At 43.7% G+C, this 21,256-nt stretch overlaps 1 protein-coding gene across 2 annotated transcripts; it reads right to left on the bottom strand.

Annotated features, from left to right (window-relative positions):
* Positions 1-805: 805 nt before the first annotated feature.
* FLCN (folliculin) lies at positions 806-18,368 on the bottom strand. 2 transcript variants are annotated; one of them, XM_066576691.1, is made up of 12 exons: positions 18,307-18,368; positions 17,038-17,379; positions 12,184-12,330; positions 10,803-11,024; positions 10,529-10,689; positions 9,683-9,774; positions 9,196-9,380; positions 5,862-5,975; positions 5,649-5,772; positions 4,337-4,468; positions 4,088-4,193; positions 806-1,461 (listed from the first exon to the last, which is right to left on the bottom strand). In XM_066576691.1, the coding sequence occupies exons 2-12, from the start codon at positions 17,284-17,286 to the stop codon at positions 1,260-1,262; spliced, it is 1,734 nt and encodes a 577-aa protein (XP_066432788.1). In that variant the 5' UTR covers positions 17,287-17,379; positions 18,307-18,368; the 3' UTR covers positions 806-1,259. The 2 variants fall into 2 exon arrangements, with proteins under 2 accessions (XP_066432788.1, XP_066432787.1); XM_066576690.1 differs by having other exon boundaries at positions 18,152-18,361.
* Between the last annotated feature and the right edge of the window lie 2,888 nt (positions 18,369-21,256).

The following is a 21,256-nucleotide window of genomic DNA, read 5'->3' as shown; positions in this document are numbered from 1 at the left end:
AAAAAAACAAAAACAGACAAAAAAAACACCCCACTGTATGTACAATTTTTACATTCTTCGGAACATATCGCCCATGGTTTTCAATGGGACCGTAAAAAGACATTGCTTGCCGAACGATGAGATGTTTCCCATTGAAATCAATGGCAAACACTTGGATCCTCTATCGTGCGTGAGGATCGGAATCGCACAGAAGCGATGCGAGGCCTTTTTCAATTAGAAATGCCTCACATCCGCGGGTGAAACGAACGCTGACCAGTACGATATCGGACTGAGTTTCTTGGCCCAATATTGCGCTCCCCGTGTGAATGTAGCTTTACTGTACTTTTATGTGCGCATTAATAAATACAAGCAACCACGTTCCCATTCACTGACATGAGCAATTAAGTTAATTATTCAATGTAGGCTATATTCATGATTGCCATACTCTGGAGGTCTCCTTTGTGTTTTCCAGCCCCTTCCCTGGAGTGCAGCCCCTTTACCAGCTACCATCTTGATGATAAAAGATCTTGGTTTCACTTTCACATCTATCCCATGATTCATCAGCTATACAAATGCTTTCCATTAGTCTTATATTCTTTCAAATAAGCTACAGACCATAAATATACAGATCTCCTCTATCATAGCTGTGTGACAGGAGCTGTGTGATCATTATCAATAACTGCGCCCCCTGCAGACAAGACTAGAAAAGGAACAAAGAACCCCCCAAAAATCTGAGCTGATCAAAACGGAGATCACATGACCATCTGAGGAAACCGGGAGACAGCTACACAATGAATGAGTTTAAAAACGAAAACAATCAGCGGAGTGTCCCTTTAAGCTTTTACTAGCAAATACAGTAAAACAATGCCAAGTATCAATATCCCAGAACCCCCAGCTCTTCTGTTAAGGCTGTGCTATGGGGCACATATATGCGGTCCGCAGTGCCACTAATAACTGCAGTCTGACTTTTCCTGCATCCTTCATGGGACCCTCCTGCGCCAAGTGCATTACATGGGAGGCGGTCATCTATATGGTAGTACATGTGCAAGCACCTATACAGGCAAGCAGGGCCCAGTGGTTGTGTTACATAAGGTACAGGGAGACGTGAGGCTGCACATCTGTACATCCTATAGATAGGTTCATCTATTCCAGTAGAACTATCCAGACTAATGTACTACAGCGCCCCCTGCTGGTGGACGCCCTCCGAGCCACTGAGATCATACACAAGGTCCATGTCCAATACTGCTGTTTCCTCCTTTGCTTCTTGCATATAAAAGCGGTTAGTTGCGACACTCGGAGGAGGTGGGGCTGCGCACGCTGGACATTAGGTGGGACTTGTAGGTCTTGCTGAGGCCGGTCATCCAGAATTTGAGCAGTTTTACATTGTCCTCCTCTGACGCTCCCAGAATGCCCAGCAGCTTCTGTGTGTCCTCTTTGGGGCGACTGTCCACTTTGGTGAACTTGAAAAGCACTTTCACTTTACTAAAATGTAAATAAATATATACATCGTTAATTAGTATTAGAAGCCGTGACGTCTTTAGAGGTGAAATACAGAAGAGAAAGTGCAACATTTTTAGGCCGGCTTCACACGCGCGTATTTATGTGCGCAATATGCAAAGAGTAGGACCCATTGATTTCAATTGGTTCATTCACCTTTCCATATTTTGCAGATGCATTTCGGTCACGGAAAGAAAAGAAAAAAGCCATGCTCTATTTTTCTGCATATTTACGCACCAAAGCTCCCCCTTGAAGTCAATAGAGGGGTGCGTAAATACATGTGCAATACACAAAAAAAAAATGCGTGTGTCACAGCACATAAACTGTTAAAGGGGTTGTCCCACGAAAGAAAGTGGGGTTCAGCACTTCTGTATGGCCATATTAATGCACATCGTGCATTAATTATGAGCCATACAGAAGTTATTCACTTACCTGCTGCGTTGCTAGCGTCCCTGTCGCCATGGTGCCGTCTAATTTCAGCGTCTAATCGCCGATTAGACGCGCTTGCGCAGTCCGGTCTTCTCCCTGGTGAATGGGCCCGCTCGTTCCGGAGAGCTGGTGCTCGTAGCTCCGCCCCGTCACGTGTGCCGATTCCAGCCAATGAGGAGGCTGGAATCGGCAATGGACCGCACAGAGCCCACGGTGCACCATGGGTGAAGACCCGCGGTGCATCGTGGGTGAAGATCCCGGCGGCCATCTTGCTAAGGTAAGAAAGAAGTCGCCGCAGAGCGGGGATTCGGGTAAGTACTAAACTGTTTTTATTTTTTAACCCATCCCTTGTGTTTGTCTCGCGCCGAACGGGGGGCCTATTGAAAAAATTAAAAAAACCCGTTTCGGCGCGGGACAACCCCTTTAAGCTTCAGAATGCAATAAGTGTATGCATTTCGTATCTGATTGGACTATTGGCCCTTTTATAGAAGGCTAAACCTATTCTTTGTAGTGCTAGAATCAAGGATCATAAAATAAGTCAATAGGAAAAATAGCAATACTAAACTATGTTAACATAAAGACATAGTTAGTCAACAGAAATAGAGTATAATGAGATAACAATACCATGACTGAAGCTATTTCCTTGTCTAGACGAACCTTAAGAGCTTTGAGCCTGTTTTGTAGATGTCAATAAGACTTATGATCAATATTTGTAACCTTTGTAATAGTAACCTTTGTATGATAACGCCCAGAGGATTGCACATGTTAGGGGATCTCCGCCTGGGGGCTCAGTCCCAGGAAGTTACACCTATAGGCATCTTCGTACTTCTCACTGTAGGAGATCACACGGACACAGCCCACAGGTAAATTCTGCTGATATGCAAGAAAGCATTACTCAAAAACGCTATGCTCATGCGCACGCGAATACACCCGTTTGTGTGACTCTGGCCTTAAAGGGGTTGTCCCGAGGCAGCAAGTGGGTCTGTACACTTCTGCATGGCCATAATAATGCACTTTGTAATATACATTGTGCATTAATTATGAGCCATGCAGAAGTTATAAAAAGTTTTATACTTACCTGTTCCGTTGCTGGCGTCCTCGTCTCCATGGTGCCGACTAATTTTCGCCCTCCGATGGCCAAATTAGCCGCGCTTGCGCAGTCCGGGTCTTCTGCAGTCTTCTATGGGGCTCCGTGTAGCTCCGTGTAGCTCCGCCCCGTCACGTGCCGATTCCAGCCAATCAGGAGGCTGGAATCGGCAATGGACCGCACAGAAGAGCTGCGGTCCACGGAGGAAGAGGCCATCTTCAGCGGTGAGTAGAGAAGTCACCGGAGCGCGGGGATTCAGGTAAGCGCTCCGGTGAGCTTTCTTTACCTCCCTGCATCGGGGTTGTCTCGCGCCGAACGGGGGGGGGGTTGAAAAAAAAAAAAACCCGTTTCGGCGCGGGACAACCCCTTTAAGGGAACCTGTTGTCAGCATTTTCCAGCATGTAAAACTGTAAATACTAAGATGTCAGTGAAGTCTCCCCGTTTGTACAACTAAAGGCAGTGGCATACCTTGGAAAATGGCTTTAAAAAGTTGCTCACGAGGACCCACCCGTCCAATGGGCGGGCCGGACCGTCTCTTCTGCTAAGGTCTTTTCTAAACTCCAGACCCTTTGCCAGACCAAAGTGGATAAAATTGTGACGTCATCCACAAAACAGATAAAACCGGACAAAATTATTAAAGAAACCCATTGGAAATCATGGGCTTCACATACATGCGTTTTCGCGCGCTATCACATTGTGGCAAAATCATGCGATTTTATCGTCCACGTGAAAGCGGCCTAAAAGTTTAGAAACTTTCTAATATGCTTTTGTGATATTGACTGACAAGAGACAGAAATCTTGAAAACAGTAAGGTCGCTCGCACATGTGCTGTCGGCAAAACGCCGTGATTTTAACACCAGCGCTCGAAAATCAGGGAGCTAGAAAATGCCACGTTTGAGCGCATGTCTGCGAGGCCTCATTGCAAACAATGGGAGCGTTTTACTGCGGCGGGTTTGTGGAGTCAGGGCCTCGACAGCTTAGAGAGGGGAGCCTCACAATATTAGGCTAGTGGTTGGGCAGATCACTATATATAACATTTGTGTACTACCAGCGTTTCTCCCGATTCCCCCAACAGAAGAAGCTATAGCCCCTTACTTCATCCACTCCTCCTTAAGACACACCAAGCACTGCTCCACCACATCCATTGACAGGTTCTCGTTACTCAGAGCAGCTTCGATCTTGTTCAGGATCGTCAGTCCCACTGCGGGAGATAAAGCATCCGGTAACAAGACATTTATATGCAGCTCTGGAGAAGAGTAGGACAGAGTTATAGATTGAGGCATCAAGATGCCAACGGACAGTGTAAGAATAACTATATGTAAATCTCATCTCCAAGATGCTCACCCCTGTCGGTGGCTACTGGGCTCCCACTTGTCACCACAAATTCATACTTGCTGAGCGGCTCATCATCTACAAACAAGACTGGGTAAAGGTTGGATCCTGGAGCTGTGCGGACATCAATCATGACTGCAAATTCTGTCAAGGCAAAATAAGGCATTACTGGTACCATGTATAACACATACTAGTAGTTATTAGGAAGTTATAGTACCAGTGTTTCCGGTGGCGACACACAGCTCTGCTACATGCACGTCATACACACACAGCTCTGTTACATTGCTTTCGCATATGAGCTGCATGTGATTTATGAACTTCAGCAGCTCGCTGAGGAGACATGTTGACTCGCAGCTTTCGCATTTCACCTGCATGTGTTTGACAAACTTCAGCTGGTGGCTGAGGTGAAATCATGGCTTATCGCTGTGTCATGTAAGCTGCATTAGCTTCACGGTGGCATTGAACGCTCTGTGGTGGCATGCTTGCACGACAGCAACGGTTTTTTTAACCACAGGGCAACAGTTCACGATTAGATGAAGGCTGGACTGGGGGGGGGGGGGGGGGGGGGCATTAGCACTTGAGAGAGTCTCCACACAGGTGTGCAGCTGTCTCATAACCAGCTACAAACCGCCAGACTGAGTACTGCTTTATCCATAGCAACTAAGGCCATGGGGCTTTATAGGGGATGTAGTCCGCCCATAATCCCTCATTCAGCTCAGAGACCATGTGACTAATCACATAACGGTGACATCAGGAGTCCTGTCAGCACACGAGGTATGATGTGTAAACTTGTGAGGTGTCATTTATTGGAGTCTCCCCACAGGTGTCCAGCTGTCTCACAACCAGCTACAAACTTCCAGATTGAGTACTGCTGTATCCATAGCAACTGAGGCAGCAGGGGTTTGTGGGGGATGTAGTCTGCCTATAATCCCTCATTCAGTGCACAAGGGTAAAGGAGCTGTGATGACGTCACCGTCATGTGATCAGGGAGCGGAGCTAAGAGCCAGTAACTGACATCACAGGTGGTGTCAGGCTCTGCATGTAATTCACACAACACATACACATGGATTGACAGACAAGTGGTCGTCAGCACTTTGATTGAGGGGGTAATGCCAACCTGAGGGTATAATGCCAGTACAGGGCAGTCACCATTTTCTGAGCGGAACAATTACTTATGAAAACGCAGTCAGAATTTTTTGATGATCACAAGATTCATTGCGAGTTGCCACAATCTTACCATGACTGCAGAAAACACAGTTACGCCCTACTGGCTCTGCTACATCCTTAGGTCTCTAGTTTATAAACTGTTGGGCATAACGCTCACCAGAGGATTGCACATGTGAGGGGATCTCCGCCTGGGGGCTCAGTCCCAGGAAGTTACACCTATAGGCATCTTCGTACTTCTCACTGTAGGAGATCACACGGACACAGCCCACAGGTAGCATGGCCTGAGATACGGAAGAAGAAACGATCAAGGTGGTGGTAAGGTATCCCATGTAACCTAGCATATAGATAGATATCTATCAGCTGCACTTACCTGCAGGACATCAAACGCAGACTGGATGAGTTCTCGGTCTTGTCCCTTCCAGATAACCTGATTTCCCATTAGTATGTGCCAGGCCAGCATGCGGAAGGCAGAAGCACCGAGCACCTGGATGCAAACAGGACACAAATACTGTCATTAGTACAGAATAGTGACCAGGGGTCGGCCCCGTTGTGTGCAGAGTCCGGCCGGACTATCTCTGCCTGGAGAACATGAATTGGTTTCTTTTATTGGGGACTCCACATTTACTGGTCCATCAGAGACGTTGTCAGTGGTTTTAAACGCAGGAGTTATTGCCTCATTGGGGGCGTTTTTTACTTCTCAAGGGGGCGGCGGAACGAAAAGGGGCGTCGGGGGCGTTCTGACGTTTGCTTTGTTGATTTTTTTTTCGTCTAGTAACTATATTTTTCTAAAAAATTAGTAGTGATACCTCGGTTTTCGTTGAGAATTAGAGATGAGCGAGCATACTCGTTAAGGACAAATACTCGAGCGAGTATCATCCTTTTTGAGTATCTGCCTGGTCGTCCGCAAAGATTCGGGTGCCGGCGGGGGTGAGCGGTGGGTTGCGGGAGTGAGCAGGGGGGAGCGGGGAGAGATCTCAATACGAGCTCTGTCAGTTTCCAAGTCTTCAAGAAATTGCACGCGAAGACGGAGACAAATTTCAAGATGCAGACCTAGACGTTCTTGCTCACACCTCAAACAAGCCAGGTTTCATGATCTATGTACCCTTCAAATACCAACATGGGTACTCAATCCATTTTCAGCAGATGCAGGAGAATTTCATCCCAGATTACAAGGGCAGTTGACAGACTTGAAACCCGATAGCGAAGCCCAAGAACTTTTCCTACAATGCGGCTATGAATGTTTTTGGGTAGAAGTGAAGAATTCCTATCCTAGGGCAGGAAGTTAAGTTGCTCGTGTTAGAGTTCCATCTACGTACTTAGTGGAGAGGGGCTTCAGCGCGGTTCAGCAGCTCCTGACAAACTTCAGATATGCGTAAGGGGCGACTTGAGACTGCAATCGATGAAGCTAGAACCAGATATCGCGAAATTGGCGTCCGCTCATCAGTGCTGAGCAAAAGTTTTAGGTAGGTGTGAAAAATACTGCAGAGTAGGAACGCCCTCAAAAATAGATGTGTTAATAGTTTATTTTTTCAATCAACACAATGCAAAGTGACTGAACAAAAGACTGTGGGGCCAAATCATCACTTCCTGGACTCCTTGTTCTTCTTAATGCTTAAGATAGTTCTTAATGACATGTCTGTACATTTGGCATTCTTGTCGTGTGGCAGAATAAATTTGGAGCCAATCATACGTCTCCTTGATGGATTTCTCAACATTGAGGACACCAATAATCCTGAGTAATACCAAACTCAACTTGCTGAAATGCAGCCCCTAGAAACTTCCACCATGTTTCACTGCAGACAGCCATTATTGTACCGCTCTCCACCAGGCTTCACTGCTGCCTGCAGACACTCATTATTGTACCGCTCTCCACCAGGCTTCACTGCTGCCTGCAGATGCCCATTATTGTACCGCTCTCCACCATGCTTCACTGGTACCTGCAGACACTCATTATTGTAGTGCTGTCCACCATGCTTCACTGCAGGCAGTCATTGTACCGCTCTCCACCATGCTTCACTGCTGCCTGCAGACGGCCATCATTGTACCGCTCTCCACCATGCTTTACTGCTACCTGCAGACACTCATTATTGTACTGCTGTCCCCCATGCTTTAGTGCAGTCTGCAGAAACTCATTATTGTACCACTCTCCACCATGCTTCACTGCTTGCAGACACTCATTATTGCACCACTCTCCAACATGCTTCACTGCTGCCTGCAGACACCCACTATTATACCGCTCTCCAGCATGCTGCACTGCAGCCTGCATACAGAAACTCATCAGTCTAGAGCACCTGCTGCCATTTTTCTGCCCCCTTAGTTCCTAGGTTTACGTGCATATTTGAGTCACTGATCTTGTTTCTACATCAAAGGTAGGGTCAGACTTCTCCGAGTAGATGGGTGTACCTGCGTCTGACTGGTTTCTACTAATTCTGAGCGGATGGCACTACTAGACATGATGGGGGAACTTAACTAAGCTTGGCTCTTTCGACACCAGGCTTGGTACAAATTTCTTCCAGCGCACTGTGTGCTTAATACATGAAAAGGCCTCTTCATGTATTAAATGCATCCCCGGCACCTGATCAGTATAACTACCTTGTTTCTGTGCTCAGTCTTGCCATGGTGTATAACCTGTGACATGAAACTGTCTTCCACAACCTCACCATTGTAGCAGAGTTATTCTGTTCCTCGCCCACTTTTAAGCCTCCTACACAGCTGTTTATTTTTCAACTTCTACATGAAAATGATGATTATTAGCACCTGTTTGGTATAATTGGTTAATCATACACCTGACTATAATCCTACAACATCCCTGACTGTGTGCAAGTGTACCAAGAGGAACTGATGCTGTTCTGAAGGTAAAGGGTGATCACACTAAATACTGACTTTACATTTCTCTTTGGATCACTCACTTTGCCTTTTGTTAACTGACAAAAAAAGTTCACGTTTATATTTTTAAAGGAATTCTTACTTTGCAGCATTTTTGCACATTTGTCTAAAACTATTGCACAATTATGTATACTGCAGTCACTTCCACGCAGTGCAGCCTTCTGTCTGATACTTATCAGGCGTCATCATGATTTATATATTTCTCCCTGCTTTCTCTTCATTTATGCTTTGCTAGTAATCCCATAATGCATCAGTACAGAATCACATGACCAGCCAGTAACTGTAATAGGAGTTTCTGCTCCTCCCTATAATGAGCCTGTGTGGAACAGTCCATGTAATTTCATCACACAGGAGGTGCTGGTGACTGAGATAATGACTCCTGGAGAGAACAGAAGGACAAATAATTTCCAGCTGGTCACAATGAGATCACATGACCCACCTGACAAGAAGGTCTCCAGGAAGTTTCATATAGAAAAGGATAACTAAACAAGGTAATACAAGTCAACTTATATATACTGGTTACATAAAAAAGAAAAAAAAAAGTTCTCACATTTTACTGGAGTGGCCCTTTAAGCTAATGACAAATCAGCAATGTTGGGAGATATAGCTCGGGAGTGACAGACAGAGAGGAAGTAGCTAACTTTTCCAACTTGGACTATATACTAAAGCTGGCATATGATCAGAAGACTGGAAAACTGGGAAAATAAGGATTCTGAATCTGGCACCCAATGCCGCCAAGCCAGGGCAATAACATAAATGATCAGATGCATGGCAGTACAGCGGATTGCTTGTACACTGGATATAACCGCTCAAGTTACCTGTCTCATGTGCCGCAGAGACCGGAACACAGCTGTCCTCCGCATGTTCCAGCTGCAATCCGACAGGGTAGAGGAATCTGTATGGCATTTGGACAGCTCTCTTCCCTCCAGAACTTCAGGCTGGGGTCGGGGTCGACCCTCCTCTTCCTCATGACTCTCCCAGGCCGCACACTCTTCTTCCAAGTCTGCAGGAAAATGAAACCCAAATCATATGAATGAACTTATTAAGATTCTCAAGTGCATAACTGCCAGCACACAGTCTCTGGAAGCCCTGGTGACATCCAGAGGCCCTGGCGACCCGGCGACCTCCAGAGGCCCTGGCGACCCGAAGACATCGCACCCATTTGTTTGTGGTATATTGATATCTGGAGCTCCCAGTCTTCTGTAGCACAGCGGTAACTGCAGCTCCCTGGTGGTTCAGCAATGCGCACCGCAGCAGCTCCTACCATAGTTTCTTACATACCAATAAGTGGGTGATCTCACATACCTGCTTGCTTCTCCATCTGCACCAACGTATCTTCTGTGGGGGCTCCCTCCAGTAGCTTCTCTGTCAGGCGACAACCACAAGCCTTCAGTAACCTGCCAAAAACCTTGTCAGGTTATACCACAATACCAAATAAGACGATGCAAGCAGAGGATCAGCATTAACATCCGAAGTTCACGATACATCAGCCCGAACCTTACATATGACTTGGAGTGGAGTTCATCTCCACGATTATTAGTCCAGCATAGTAGATACAATGCATAGGCGGATACAGCAGTTCCTTTCCCATTCCTATGTATTGTGGACTTGACAGCCGATTACCCCGGTGAAAAGAGCTAAAAGGTGGATCCTATATTTGGCAATGAAATGATTAGCCATGCATTAGCCGTCAAATCTCCCTCCGTGTCACATAGACTATATATACACTAAGTGAACACTACACGTCTGCTAGATAAAAAAGGTGTCTACCTCAAAAAGAAAGGCCCCTTAAAAATTTGAAAAAAAACTTTTGGCCCCCTAGTTGCCTACTCCTGGGGGCTATGTGAATTTTGGTGCGGATTTCAGCTCCTCATTTGAAGGAGTGAGATCCACATCCGTTGGTGAAGATTTGTCGCTGCGGAGATTCTGCAGCCAATCTGCCATATGTGTTCATACATACACTAAGGCACATTGTAAGGATTTGCAATTCAAGTCACCCCCACATCGATGCCACGATCAGCATGTGAATATTCAAGCACACGGTGATATCAGAAGCGGTTCATAAAGCACCTTTATATTCAGGTGAGCGGATCGCAGCCTAGAAGAAATTACTAAACATTTTTGACGTAAACCAACGAGACTAATAATTACCAGGCGAAGGACGTGTGCAGACAGGCCCATAAGTTATCATCATTGGTAAGGGATGTCAGGGATCGAGCCGCATTGCCATTTCTCTGGTGTAAGAATGGTGTGAACGCGGTGTTAATCCGAAGAGGGCGCTGAGGACACCCAAACTGTTCTGCTTCAAACACCTGCAAAATATAGTAGACCTGTATTCTCCTGGAAATGTAAACGGGTGTGATGGAAGAGGGGAGGGGGGGAAATCTCTGACACCCACACAAGTTTTGGGGTGTGCTTTTCTTACTTTAAATGCCTTGCCTTGAAGTTCATCTATGACCCCTCTGATCTTGGACAACAAGAAGGGCCAGGAGTTGATCAGGTAGATCCTGTCCATCATGACGACGATGATGCTGTACCAGCGCTGAAACCCCCGGGCGAGGCTATCCTTGATGAAGAATGTGTGGCTGAAGACAAACCCGTGCTGCTCATCCCCAAAAAAGATGGGACCTTCCCTGCCAGGGCACACCTAGGCGACAAAAGCCATATTCATGGAAATGACCACTTGGCTTTGACACAAAAGCAGGAGCCAATCTTAAGAATATGCAGCCCCTATTTTATTGTTCCACTGCTTCTATAAAACATCTCAGAGTAAAAACAAAAATAGATAAACACTGTCTATTTGTGTATACAAATCTTAACCCCTTAGTGACAAAGCCAAATTTTGGGTATCTGACAAGTGTCACTTTAACATAGAATAACTCCGTAAAGGTTTTGCATATCCAAGTAATCCTGACATTGTTTTTTCTCCACATGTTGTACTTCATTTAGGTGGTAAAAATAGACCGATAGAATTTGTGTATATTTATTAAAAGCGACAAAAATCGGGAAAATTTTGAAAAAAAAAAATTGTCATTTCAACTGCAATATCTCAAATATGTTCAAACATACTGAACACATTTCTGATAAGATATATATTTCCATCAGTTTACGTTATTCTGAATGCACATTGGAAAAACTAGTCTTTTTTACCCATTTAGGAGACGTACAAATTTAACATGAAATTTTGAGGAATATTTTGTTTTCCTGCACCAAGCCAAGGTTGCAAAGGCTCATAGGTGTCAGAATGATAGATACCCCCATAACTGACCCTATTTTAAAAAGCATACCCGTCAATGTATTCACTGAGAGGGGTCATGAGTATTTTGACCGCAGTTTCTTTTCCGGAGTCAATACAATTGGATAACTGCGATCTTGTGACCAGGTGTCGCATATCACAGCTCCCCATGACAGTTCCAGGTTGTCGGCTACCTCTGGCAGCAAACAGCAGAGAGCTGTCACATCCACAGCCCCCGGGGCTTTAATCCCTAGGGCGAGCGTGTTTTTACAGCCCTAAGGATTAAAGCCCACTTACTCAGGACGTAAAAAGCAACAGGGTGGTCACTAAGGGGTTAAACAGACCTGTGTGTCTTCATAGCAAGACTACAAACAAACCCTGTGGAGTCTGATCATGCCGTCATGAGTTACTCTCTCCCCTCTGATTTCTCTTCTGCGATCTGCAGATGAGGCAAATGGAATGGATTCTCTAGCCACAGCAACACATAGGCCTGCATAGGAGCTGTATACACAAGATAGTAGACAATTTTTTTCTCCCCATACAAAACTTATGAGGACATCACTCTTATTACCTCACAGCTTAAGCTGCGCACACAAGCCTGCCGCACAATACTGAAGAGCTGCGGATGGTTGGGGTGCTGGTGGCTGACGTATTTAATGGAGGTCTCCTTATCATGACTGATGTACCCAGGATGGCCAACATCCAAAGACCGGCAGCCCTAAATTAGCGGAAAAAAAGGTAAGAATAAATGCAAGAATATAACTACTGTAATACTGCCCCCTATGTGCAAAAATAACTACTACTATAATACTGCCCCCCATATGTACAAGAATATAACTACTATAATACTGCTCCCTATGTGCAAAAATAAATCTACTACTATAATACTGCCCCCCTTATGTACAAGAATATAACTACTATAATACTGCCACTATGTGCAAAAATAAATCTACTACTATAATACTGCCCCCCTTATGTACAAGAATATAACTACTATAATACTGCCCCCATATGTACAATAATAAAACCACTATAATACTGCTCCTATATACAAGAATATAACTACTATAATACTGGTCCCTATGTACAAGTATATAACTACTATAATACTGCCCCCTATGTACAAGAATATAACTACTATAATACTGCCCCCTATGTACAAGAATATAACTACTATAATACTGCCCCCTATGTACAAGAATATAACTACTATAATACTGCCCCCTATGTACAAGAATATAACTACTATAATACTGCCCCCTATGTACAAGAATATAACTACTATAATACTGCCCCCTATGTACAAGAATATAACTACTGTAATACTGCCCCTATATGTACAAGAATATAACTACTATAATACTGCCCCCTGTGTACAAGAATATAACTACTATAATACTGCCCCCTGTGTACAAGAATATAACTACTATAATACTGCCCCTTGTGTACAAGAATATAACTACGATAATAATGCCCCCTATGTACAAGAATATAACTACTATAATACTGCCCCCTATGTACAAGAATATAACTACTATAATACTGCCCCCTATGTACAAGAATATAACTACTATAATACTGCCCCCTATGTACAAGAATATAACTACTATAATACTGCCCCCTATGTACAAGAATATAACTACTATAATACTGCCTCCTATGTACAAGAATATAACTACTATAATACTGCCTCCTATGTACAAGAATATAACTACTATAATACTGCCCCCTATGTACAAGAATATAACTACTATAATACTGCTCCTATGCACAAGAATATAACTACTATAATACTGCTCCCTATGTACAAGAATATAACTACTATAATACTGCTCCTATGCACAAGAATATAACTACTATAATACTGCTCCCATGCACAAGAATATAACTACTATAATACTGCTCCTATGTACAAGAATATAACTACTATAATACTGCTCCTATGAACAAGAATATAACTACTATAATACTGCTCCCTATGTACAAGAATATAACTACTATAATACTGCTCCCTATGTACAAGAATATAACTACTATAATACTGCTCCTATGTACAAGAATATAACTACTATAATACTGCTCCTATGTACAAGAATATAACTACTATAATACTGCCTCCTATGTACAAGAATATAACTACTATAATACTGCCCCCTATGTACAAGAATATAACTACTATAATACTGCTCCTATGCACAAGAATATAACTACTATAATACTGCTCCCTATGTACAAGAATATAACTACTATAATACTGCTCCTATGCACAAGAATATAACTACTATAATACTGCTCCCTATGTACAAGAATATAACTACTATAATACTGCTCCTATGTACAAGAATATAACTACTATAATACTGCTCCTATGAACAAGAATATAACTACTATAATACTGCTCCCTATGTACAAGAATATAACTACTATAATACTGCTCCTATGTACAAGAATATAACTACTATAATACTGCTCCTATGTACAAGAATATAACTACTATAATACTGCCCCTATGTACAAGAATATAACTACTATAATACTGCCCCCTATGTACAAGAATATAACTACTATAATACTGCCCCCTATGTACAAGAATATAACTACTATAATACTGCTCATATGTACAATAATATAACTACTATAATACTGCCCCCTATGTACAAGAATATAACTACTATAATACTGCTCGTATGTACAAGAATATAACTACTATAATACTGCCCCCTATGGACAAGAATATAACTACTATAATACTGCAACCTATGTACAAGAATATAACTACTATAATACTGCCCCCTATGTACAAAAATATAGCAACTATAATACTGCCTCCTATGTACAAGAATATAACTACTATAATACTGCCCCTTATGTACAAGAATATAACTTGTATAATACTGCCCCTATGTACAAGAGTATAACTACTATAATACTGTCCCCTATGTACAAGAATATAACTACTATAATACTGCCCCCTATGTACCAGAATATAACTACTATAATACTGCTCCTATGTACAAGAATATAACTACTATAATACTGTTCCTATGTACAAGAATATAACTACTATAATACTGCCCCCTATGTACAAGAATGTAACTACTATAATACTGTCTCCTATATACAAGAATATAACTACTATAATACTGCCCCCTATGTACAAGAATATAACTACTATAATACTGCCCCCTATGTACAAGAATATAACTACTATAATACTGCCCCCTATGTACAAGCATATAACTATTATAATACTGCCCCCTATGAACAAGAATATAACTACTATAATACTGCTCCCTATGTACAAGAATGTAACTACTATAATACTGCTCCTATGTACAAGAATGTAACTACTATAATACTGCCCCCTATGAACAAGAATATAACTACTATAATACTGCTCCTATGTACAAGAATATAACTACTATAATACTGCCCCTATGTACAAGAATATAACTACTATAATACTGCCCCCTATGTACAAGAATATAACTATTATAATACTGCCCCTATGAACAAGAATATAACTACTATAATACTGCCCCCTATGAACAAGAATATAACTACTATAATACTGCTCCCTATGAACAAGAATATAACTACTATAATACTGCTCCCTATGAACAAGAATATAACTACTATAATACTGCCCCCTATGTACAAGAATATAACTACTATAATACTGCCCCTACGTACAAGAATATAACTACTATAATACTGCCCCCTATGTACGAGAATATAACTACTATAATACTGCCCCCTATGTACAAGAATATAACTACTATAATACTGCCCCCTATGTACAAGAATATAACTACTATAATACTGCCCCCATGTACAAGAATATAACTACTATAATACTGCCCCCTATGTACAAGAATATAACTACTATAATACTGCCCCCTATGTACAAGAATATAACTACTATAATACTGCCCCCTACGTACAAGAATATAACTACTATAATACTGCCCCTACGTACAAGAATATAACTACTATAATACTGCCCCTACGTACAAGACTATAACTACTATAATACTGCCCCTACGTACAAGAATATAACTACTATAATACTACCCCTATGTACAAGAATATAACTCCTATAATACTGCCCCTATGTACAAGAATATAACTCCTATAATACTGCTCCCTATGTACAAGAATATAACTACTATAATACTGCCCCTATGTACAAGAATATAACTACTATAATACTACCCCTATGTACAAGAATATAACTACCATAATACTGCCCCCTATGTACAAGAATATAACTACTATAATACTGCCCCCTATGTACAAGAATATAACTACTATAATACTGCCCCCTATGTACAAGAATATAACTACTATAATACTGCCCCCTATGTACAAGAATATAACTACTATAATACTGCTCCTATGTACCAGAATATAACTCCTATAATACTGCTCCGTATGTACAAGAATATAACTACTATAATACTGCTCCTATGTACAAGAATATAACTACCATAATACTGCCCCCTATGTACAAGAATATAACTACTATAATACTGCCCCCTATGTACAAGAATATAACTACTATAATACTGCCCCCTATGTACAAGAATATAACTCCTATAATACTGCTCCCTATGTACAAGAATATAACTCCTATAATACTGCTCCATATGTACAAGAATATAACTCCTATAATACTGCTCCCTATGTACAAGAATATAACTACTATAATACTGCCCCTATGTACAAGAATATAACTACTATAATACTACCCCTATGTACAAGAATATAACTACCATAATACTGCCCCCTATGTACAAGAATATAACTACTATAATACTGCCCCCTATGTACAAGAATATAACTACTATAATACTGCCCCCTATGTACAAGAATATAACTACTATAATACTGCCCCCTATGTACAAGAATATAACTACTATAATACTGCTCCTATGTACCAGAATATAACTCCTATAATACTGCTCCGTATGTACAAGAATATAACTACTATAATACTGCTCCTATGTACAAGAATATAACTACCATAATACTGCCCCCTATGTACAAGAATATAACTACTATAATACTGCCCCCTATGTACAAGAATATAACTACTATAATACTGCCCCCTATGTACAAGAATATAACTCCTATAATACTGCTCCCTATGTACAAGAATATAACTCCTATAATACTGCTCCTCTATGTACAAGAATATAACTACTATAATACTGCCCCCTATGTACAAGAATATAACTACTATAATACTGCTCCATATGTACAAGAATATAACTCCTATAATACTGCTCCCTATGTACAAGAATATAACTCCTATAATACTGCTCCATATGTACAAGAATATAACTCCTATAATACTGCTCCATATGTACAAGAATGTAACTACTATAATACTGCCCCTCCAGTGTCTGTACATCCTACTTACCTCACACATATCCGATTTCTTGAGCCTGGGGCTGTTGGACTCGGCACTGGCACCATCTGCAGGGCTGTGACAACGGATCCTACTGCTCATCTGAATTCCTCCTTCTTCCTCTTCCCCCTGCTCCCCTGGACCCAGGCTATTTCCGCAGGCAGCCCCCTGAGGAAGGGGTAAATGTAGAGCTTCAGTGCAAAACAGGGTGCGGGGTCCATGGAGCTCACAGAAGTGGCACAGAGCTACGATGGCGTTCATGGTACTTGGTGGGCAGGAGTCAGTTTACAGCCATCTGTCGTCCCGTACAGTAGTCGGCGACCAGATTCACCTCCTCACATGCAGGTCATTATCCTAAGAGAAGTAAACACATACAAGGAGGATGAGCGGTAAGCAGACAGCGGCCTAAAGGGCCCCGTCTAAAGCACCGGATAGTAACTTCTGGTGCTGTTGAGTGATGTCACAGGGTGATGTCATTTTTATACTCACCCACTGAAGTCCATGCAGCTCCCAAAAATGTGACTCCTTTCAGAGTCCCATGCGTGTGTTCTGCTATAGAAGTCTATGGGAGAGCGCACACAGCACTGTGACAAGAGTCACATTTTCATGCACTGCTCGGACTTCAGCAGCGGGCACCGCTGGAACCACATGGGTGTAGAAAATACATCACCCAGCTCCATCACCTACCCTAACAGCACCATAAGTTAGTTTATGCAGGCGGCAGGTTCCCTTTAAATAGCAAATCTCTGCCCTTACTGTAGAGAATCCCTCCCGTCACCAGTGGGAGCAGTCCTACACATTCCCAGGGGTTTCCTGTGTTATGTTTAAGACCCGATTGTGTATAGATTTGATATAACTTCAATGTATAAAATTGGAGCGCCCTCTAGTGGTGGCTACAGGCAGACTGAATTTTATCATTTAAAGGGGTCATGGTTGTGCCAAGTTCAAAGGTTATTCCCTAACCACATGATAGGGGATACATGTGTTGTTGGTGCTGGTCTGACCGCTGGGACCCCCACTGATTCCGAGAATGGGGGTCCTGTTCTTACAAATTGCACCAGCAGCATTACACCAAACATTTAGCACAACTGCCCATATGAATCCCCCCCACTCCCATAGTACTTACCTTGCTCCTGTCCCTGCACCTTGCTAGTAGTGATCCTGGGGGGCCCTGCAGAGAGTCCCCCGCCAATCATGCAGTTATAGCTGGCCACAGGCTAGATCAAGCCCATTCTATAGTGTTGGGGCACTACAAATCCCAGCAGACCTGGCTATACAAACCTCCAACCCCCCCGAGCCTGTCAATCCGCCATGTTTACATCACATGATAGCCCCCGCCTTCCGTTTCTTTGGACGATCGTAAGTGTCGGAGTTTAAAGGGGGAAATTAAAAATTTGCACGGACCGAGAAATGACTTCTACCTAACTGCATTCATAGGATATTCACGGTACACGGTGCGAGATGGTTGTAGTTACTTGCGAGAAGTGAAAATGAAGGTCGAAAGTGAAAAACTGTCCTCCTGTACATCCCCACGCAAAGCACAGAGATGGTTTAACCCAAAACTCAGGTTTCGGCACGGGATAGGTCAGCTGATGCAGTCACATGACTCCTCCCCCTCCACGTGCTGGGATGTGTCAGAGACTGTCACTGGCCGCTGAGACAGAGCTGCGCTGCGCTGCACTGCGCATGCGCTGTCAACATCGCGACGAAGAGAGAACTTGATTGTTCTGCGGCTTGTAGAAGGGAAAAGAAATCCCTCGCTGCACTTAGCGCATCAGGCCTGTTTTTGGCGGGACGAGTTGTATTTTTTTTTAATGGCACTATTTTTGGGGACATCTAATGTATTTAGCGTTACATCTAATTAATCCATGTCACTTTTTTTGTGCTACAGCGGAAGATAGCATGACCAGACGGCTTCCATTGACTGCAATGGAAGCCGTCCGCGGCAAATAGAGCATGCCGCGGGTGAGAACGGGTGAATTCCACGGTGGAATTCTGCACCGTGAGCATCGAGCTATTAGGCTCAATAGAACCTAATAGCTGCGGGCAACACAGCGGATTTCCGCCGCGAATTACGCGATGCAAATCCGTCCGTGGGAAGGAGGCCTTAGTCTTCCTTTATCCCATTTTTGGGACCGTCTGACATTTTGATCACCTTATATTCCATTTTTTTCTACATGCAGGATTAACATCTGCAAATATGGCCTTTAAAAACAAACTGCAACTAGGGGTATAAATAATCTAAAATGAGGTTTTCTTTGTTTCGGCAGAAAGATCAAGATAAACATTTAGGCCTCAAGTCCACGGGGAAAATGAGGCCCGCCGCTGATTCTTCATGCAGAATCCCACAGCTGGTCCCTACTTTCCTGCGGACAGGATGCTAAAAAAAGATTCTTACCTGTCCGGACGCTGCGGATCTGCCCGCCGGATCTTCTTTCTTCAGCCCGGCGGATGTACTCGGCCCACCGGAAGCATGCCGCGCGCATGCGCCGGGCACTCCATTTTTTTTTTTTTTGAACTCCTGGTCTCCCATGCCCAGCGAGCAGAAATTCAGGCGCGGGTGTGCCATGGATCCGGACGGCTTCCATAGGCTTCAATGGGAGGCATCCCTGCGGGAGACCCGCACGAAAATGGAGCATGTCACATTTTTTTCCCCACACACGCAATCTGCGCCTGAAGGGAAAATGACATCCGCAGGTATTTAACTACCTGCAGGTGTCCAATGCATCCCTATGGGGCGCGGATCACGCTGCGGGAGAACTGCTGCGGATTTTAAATGACAATGATCCCGTGGACATGAGGCCTTAGTTTCCCTGTCAGCAGGGGTACCTGGGGCTTTTTTGTGGGAGACGTTGTACTTGTTCACATAGGTCACACCAAACACCATGAGAGCACTGTTGTGGGGAAGGGCTTATTTTGACTAAATTTAAAAAAAAAAAAAAAAAAAAAATTGTATTTTTCAACTGAATTGTGTCCCTGTTGGGGATTCATCGTTCCCAAGTCCTGATCCTTGTTATAATACACTGCCAGACTACAGTATTGCAGTGTATATTAGCAAATGATGTTCAGGCAGAGGCGGAGGCACATGGTCCACTATAGATCACAGACTTAGAGACCATCTTTAAGGCTCCAGCTACTAGAACAACCCACTGCTGCCCCGCCCATTGCAATTGCTGAGAGAAGAGGGAACTCCTTGCCTTTGTCAGCCTTTTACATGCCACGGTCATATTGACCACGGCATGCAAAGGGTTAAACACCTGGGGTCAGAACTTTGTTGGTCTTCTCTTCATGCCAGGATGCGCTTTACTACCATAATCTGCTATAGCCGGAGGTGCTCATCAGACAGGCGATCCCCTAAGACCTCTCATGGAACAGCATCATAGTTAAAGGGGTTGTCCCGCGGCAGCAAGTGGGTCTATACACTTCTGTATGGCCATATTAATGCACTTTGTAATGTACATTGTGCATTAATTATGAGCCATACAGAAGTTATAAAAAGTTTTATACTTACCTGCTCCGTTGCTGGCGTCCTCGTCTCCATGGTGCCTACTAATTTTCGGCCTCTAATGGCCAAATTAGCCGCGCTTGCGCAGTCCGGGTCTTCTGCAGTCTTCTATGGGGCCGCTCGTGTAGAATGCCGGCTCCGTGTAGCTCCGCCCCGTGCCGATTCCAGCCAATCAGGAGGCTGGAATCGGCAATGGACCGCACAGAAGCCCTGCGGTCCACGGAGACAGAGGATCCCGGCGGCCATCTTCAGCAGGTAAGTATGAAGACGCCGGACCGCCGGGATTCAGGTAAGCGCTGTGCGGGTTGTTTTTTTAACCCCTGCATCGGGGTTGTCTCGCGCCGAACGGGGGGGGGGGGGGGGGGGGGTTAAAAAAAAAAAAAAAAAAAACCGTTTCGGCGCGGGACAACCCCTTTAAAGGAGTTTCCCCACAGGACAGATGGTCTGCCCGCTGCCCATGACATATGCCAATTCCTTCTAGCCAATGGATTGGTGGCTCACAAGTGGCAAGACCACCTCCCAATTCACTTTTCTGGGGCGGAGGGAGAGCGCCATAGGCAATGAACAGAGCGGATTGTTCTCCGGTCCGAAGGCGCAGCAGGCAGACCCCACACAACTTTTACAGCATGTTCCGGCAGATGACACGGTGCGGCAATTCTTTTAGAGACATTGTGGTTTCCTACAGACTTCTATACAGGGCAAAAGAAAAGACTTTAAGGTGTTCTG

This window comes from Eleutherodactylus coqui, chromosome 8 (genome assembly GCF_035609145.1).
Source record: "Eleutherodactylus coqui strain aEleCoq1 chromosome 8, aEleCoq1.hap1, whole genome shotgun sequence".
In the NCBI taxonomy this organism is placed as follows: domain Eukaryota; kingdom Metazoa; phylum Chordata; class Amphibia; order Anura; family Eleutherodactylidae; genus Eleutherodactylus; species Eleutherodactylus coqui.
The sequence above is the reverse complement of the archived record's forward strand: the minus strand, read 5'-3'. Positions and strand labels throughout refer to the sequence as shown.

What these genes read in the sequence shown, in the direction of transcription:
- FLCN (XM_066576691.1), bottom strand. Translation starts at nt 17,286, where the DNA reads ATGAACGCCATCGTAGCTCTGTGCCACTTCTGTGAGCTCCATGGACCC. An exon ending in TTCAAGGCAAGGCATTTAAA is followed by an intron (nt 10,690 to 10,802) that starts GTAAGAAAAGCA and finishes TATATTTTGCAG; the next exon opens with GTGTTTGAAGCAGAACAGTT. An exon ending in CTCTGCGGCACATGAGACAG is followed by an intron (nt 5,976 to 9,195) that starts GTAACTTGAGCG and finishes GTTTGCATCCAG; the next exon opens with GTGCTCGGTGCTTCTGCCTT.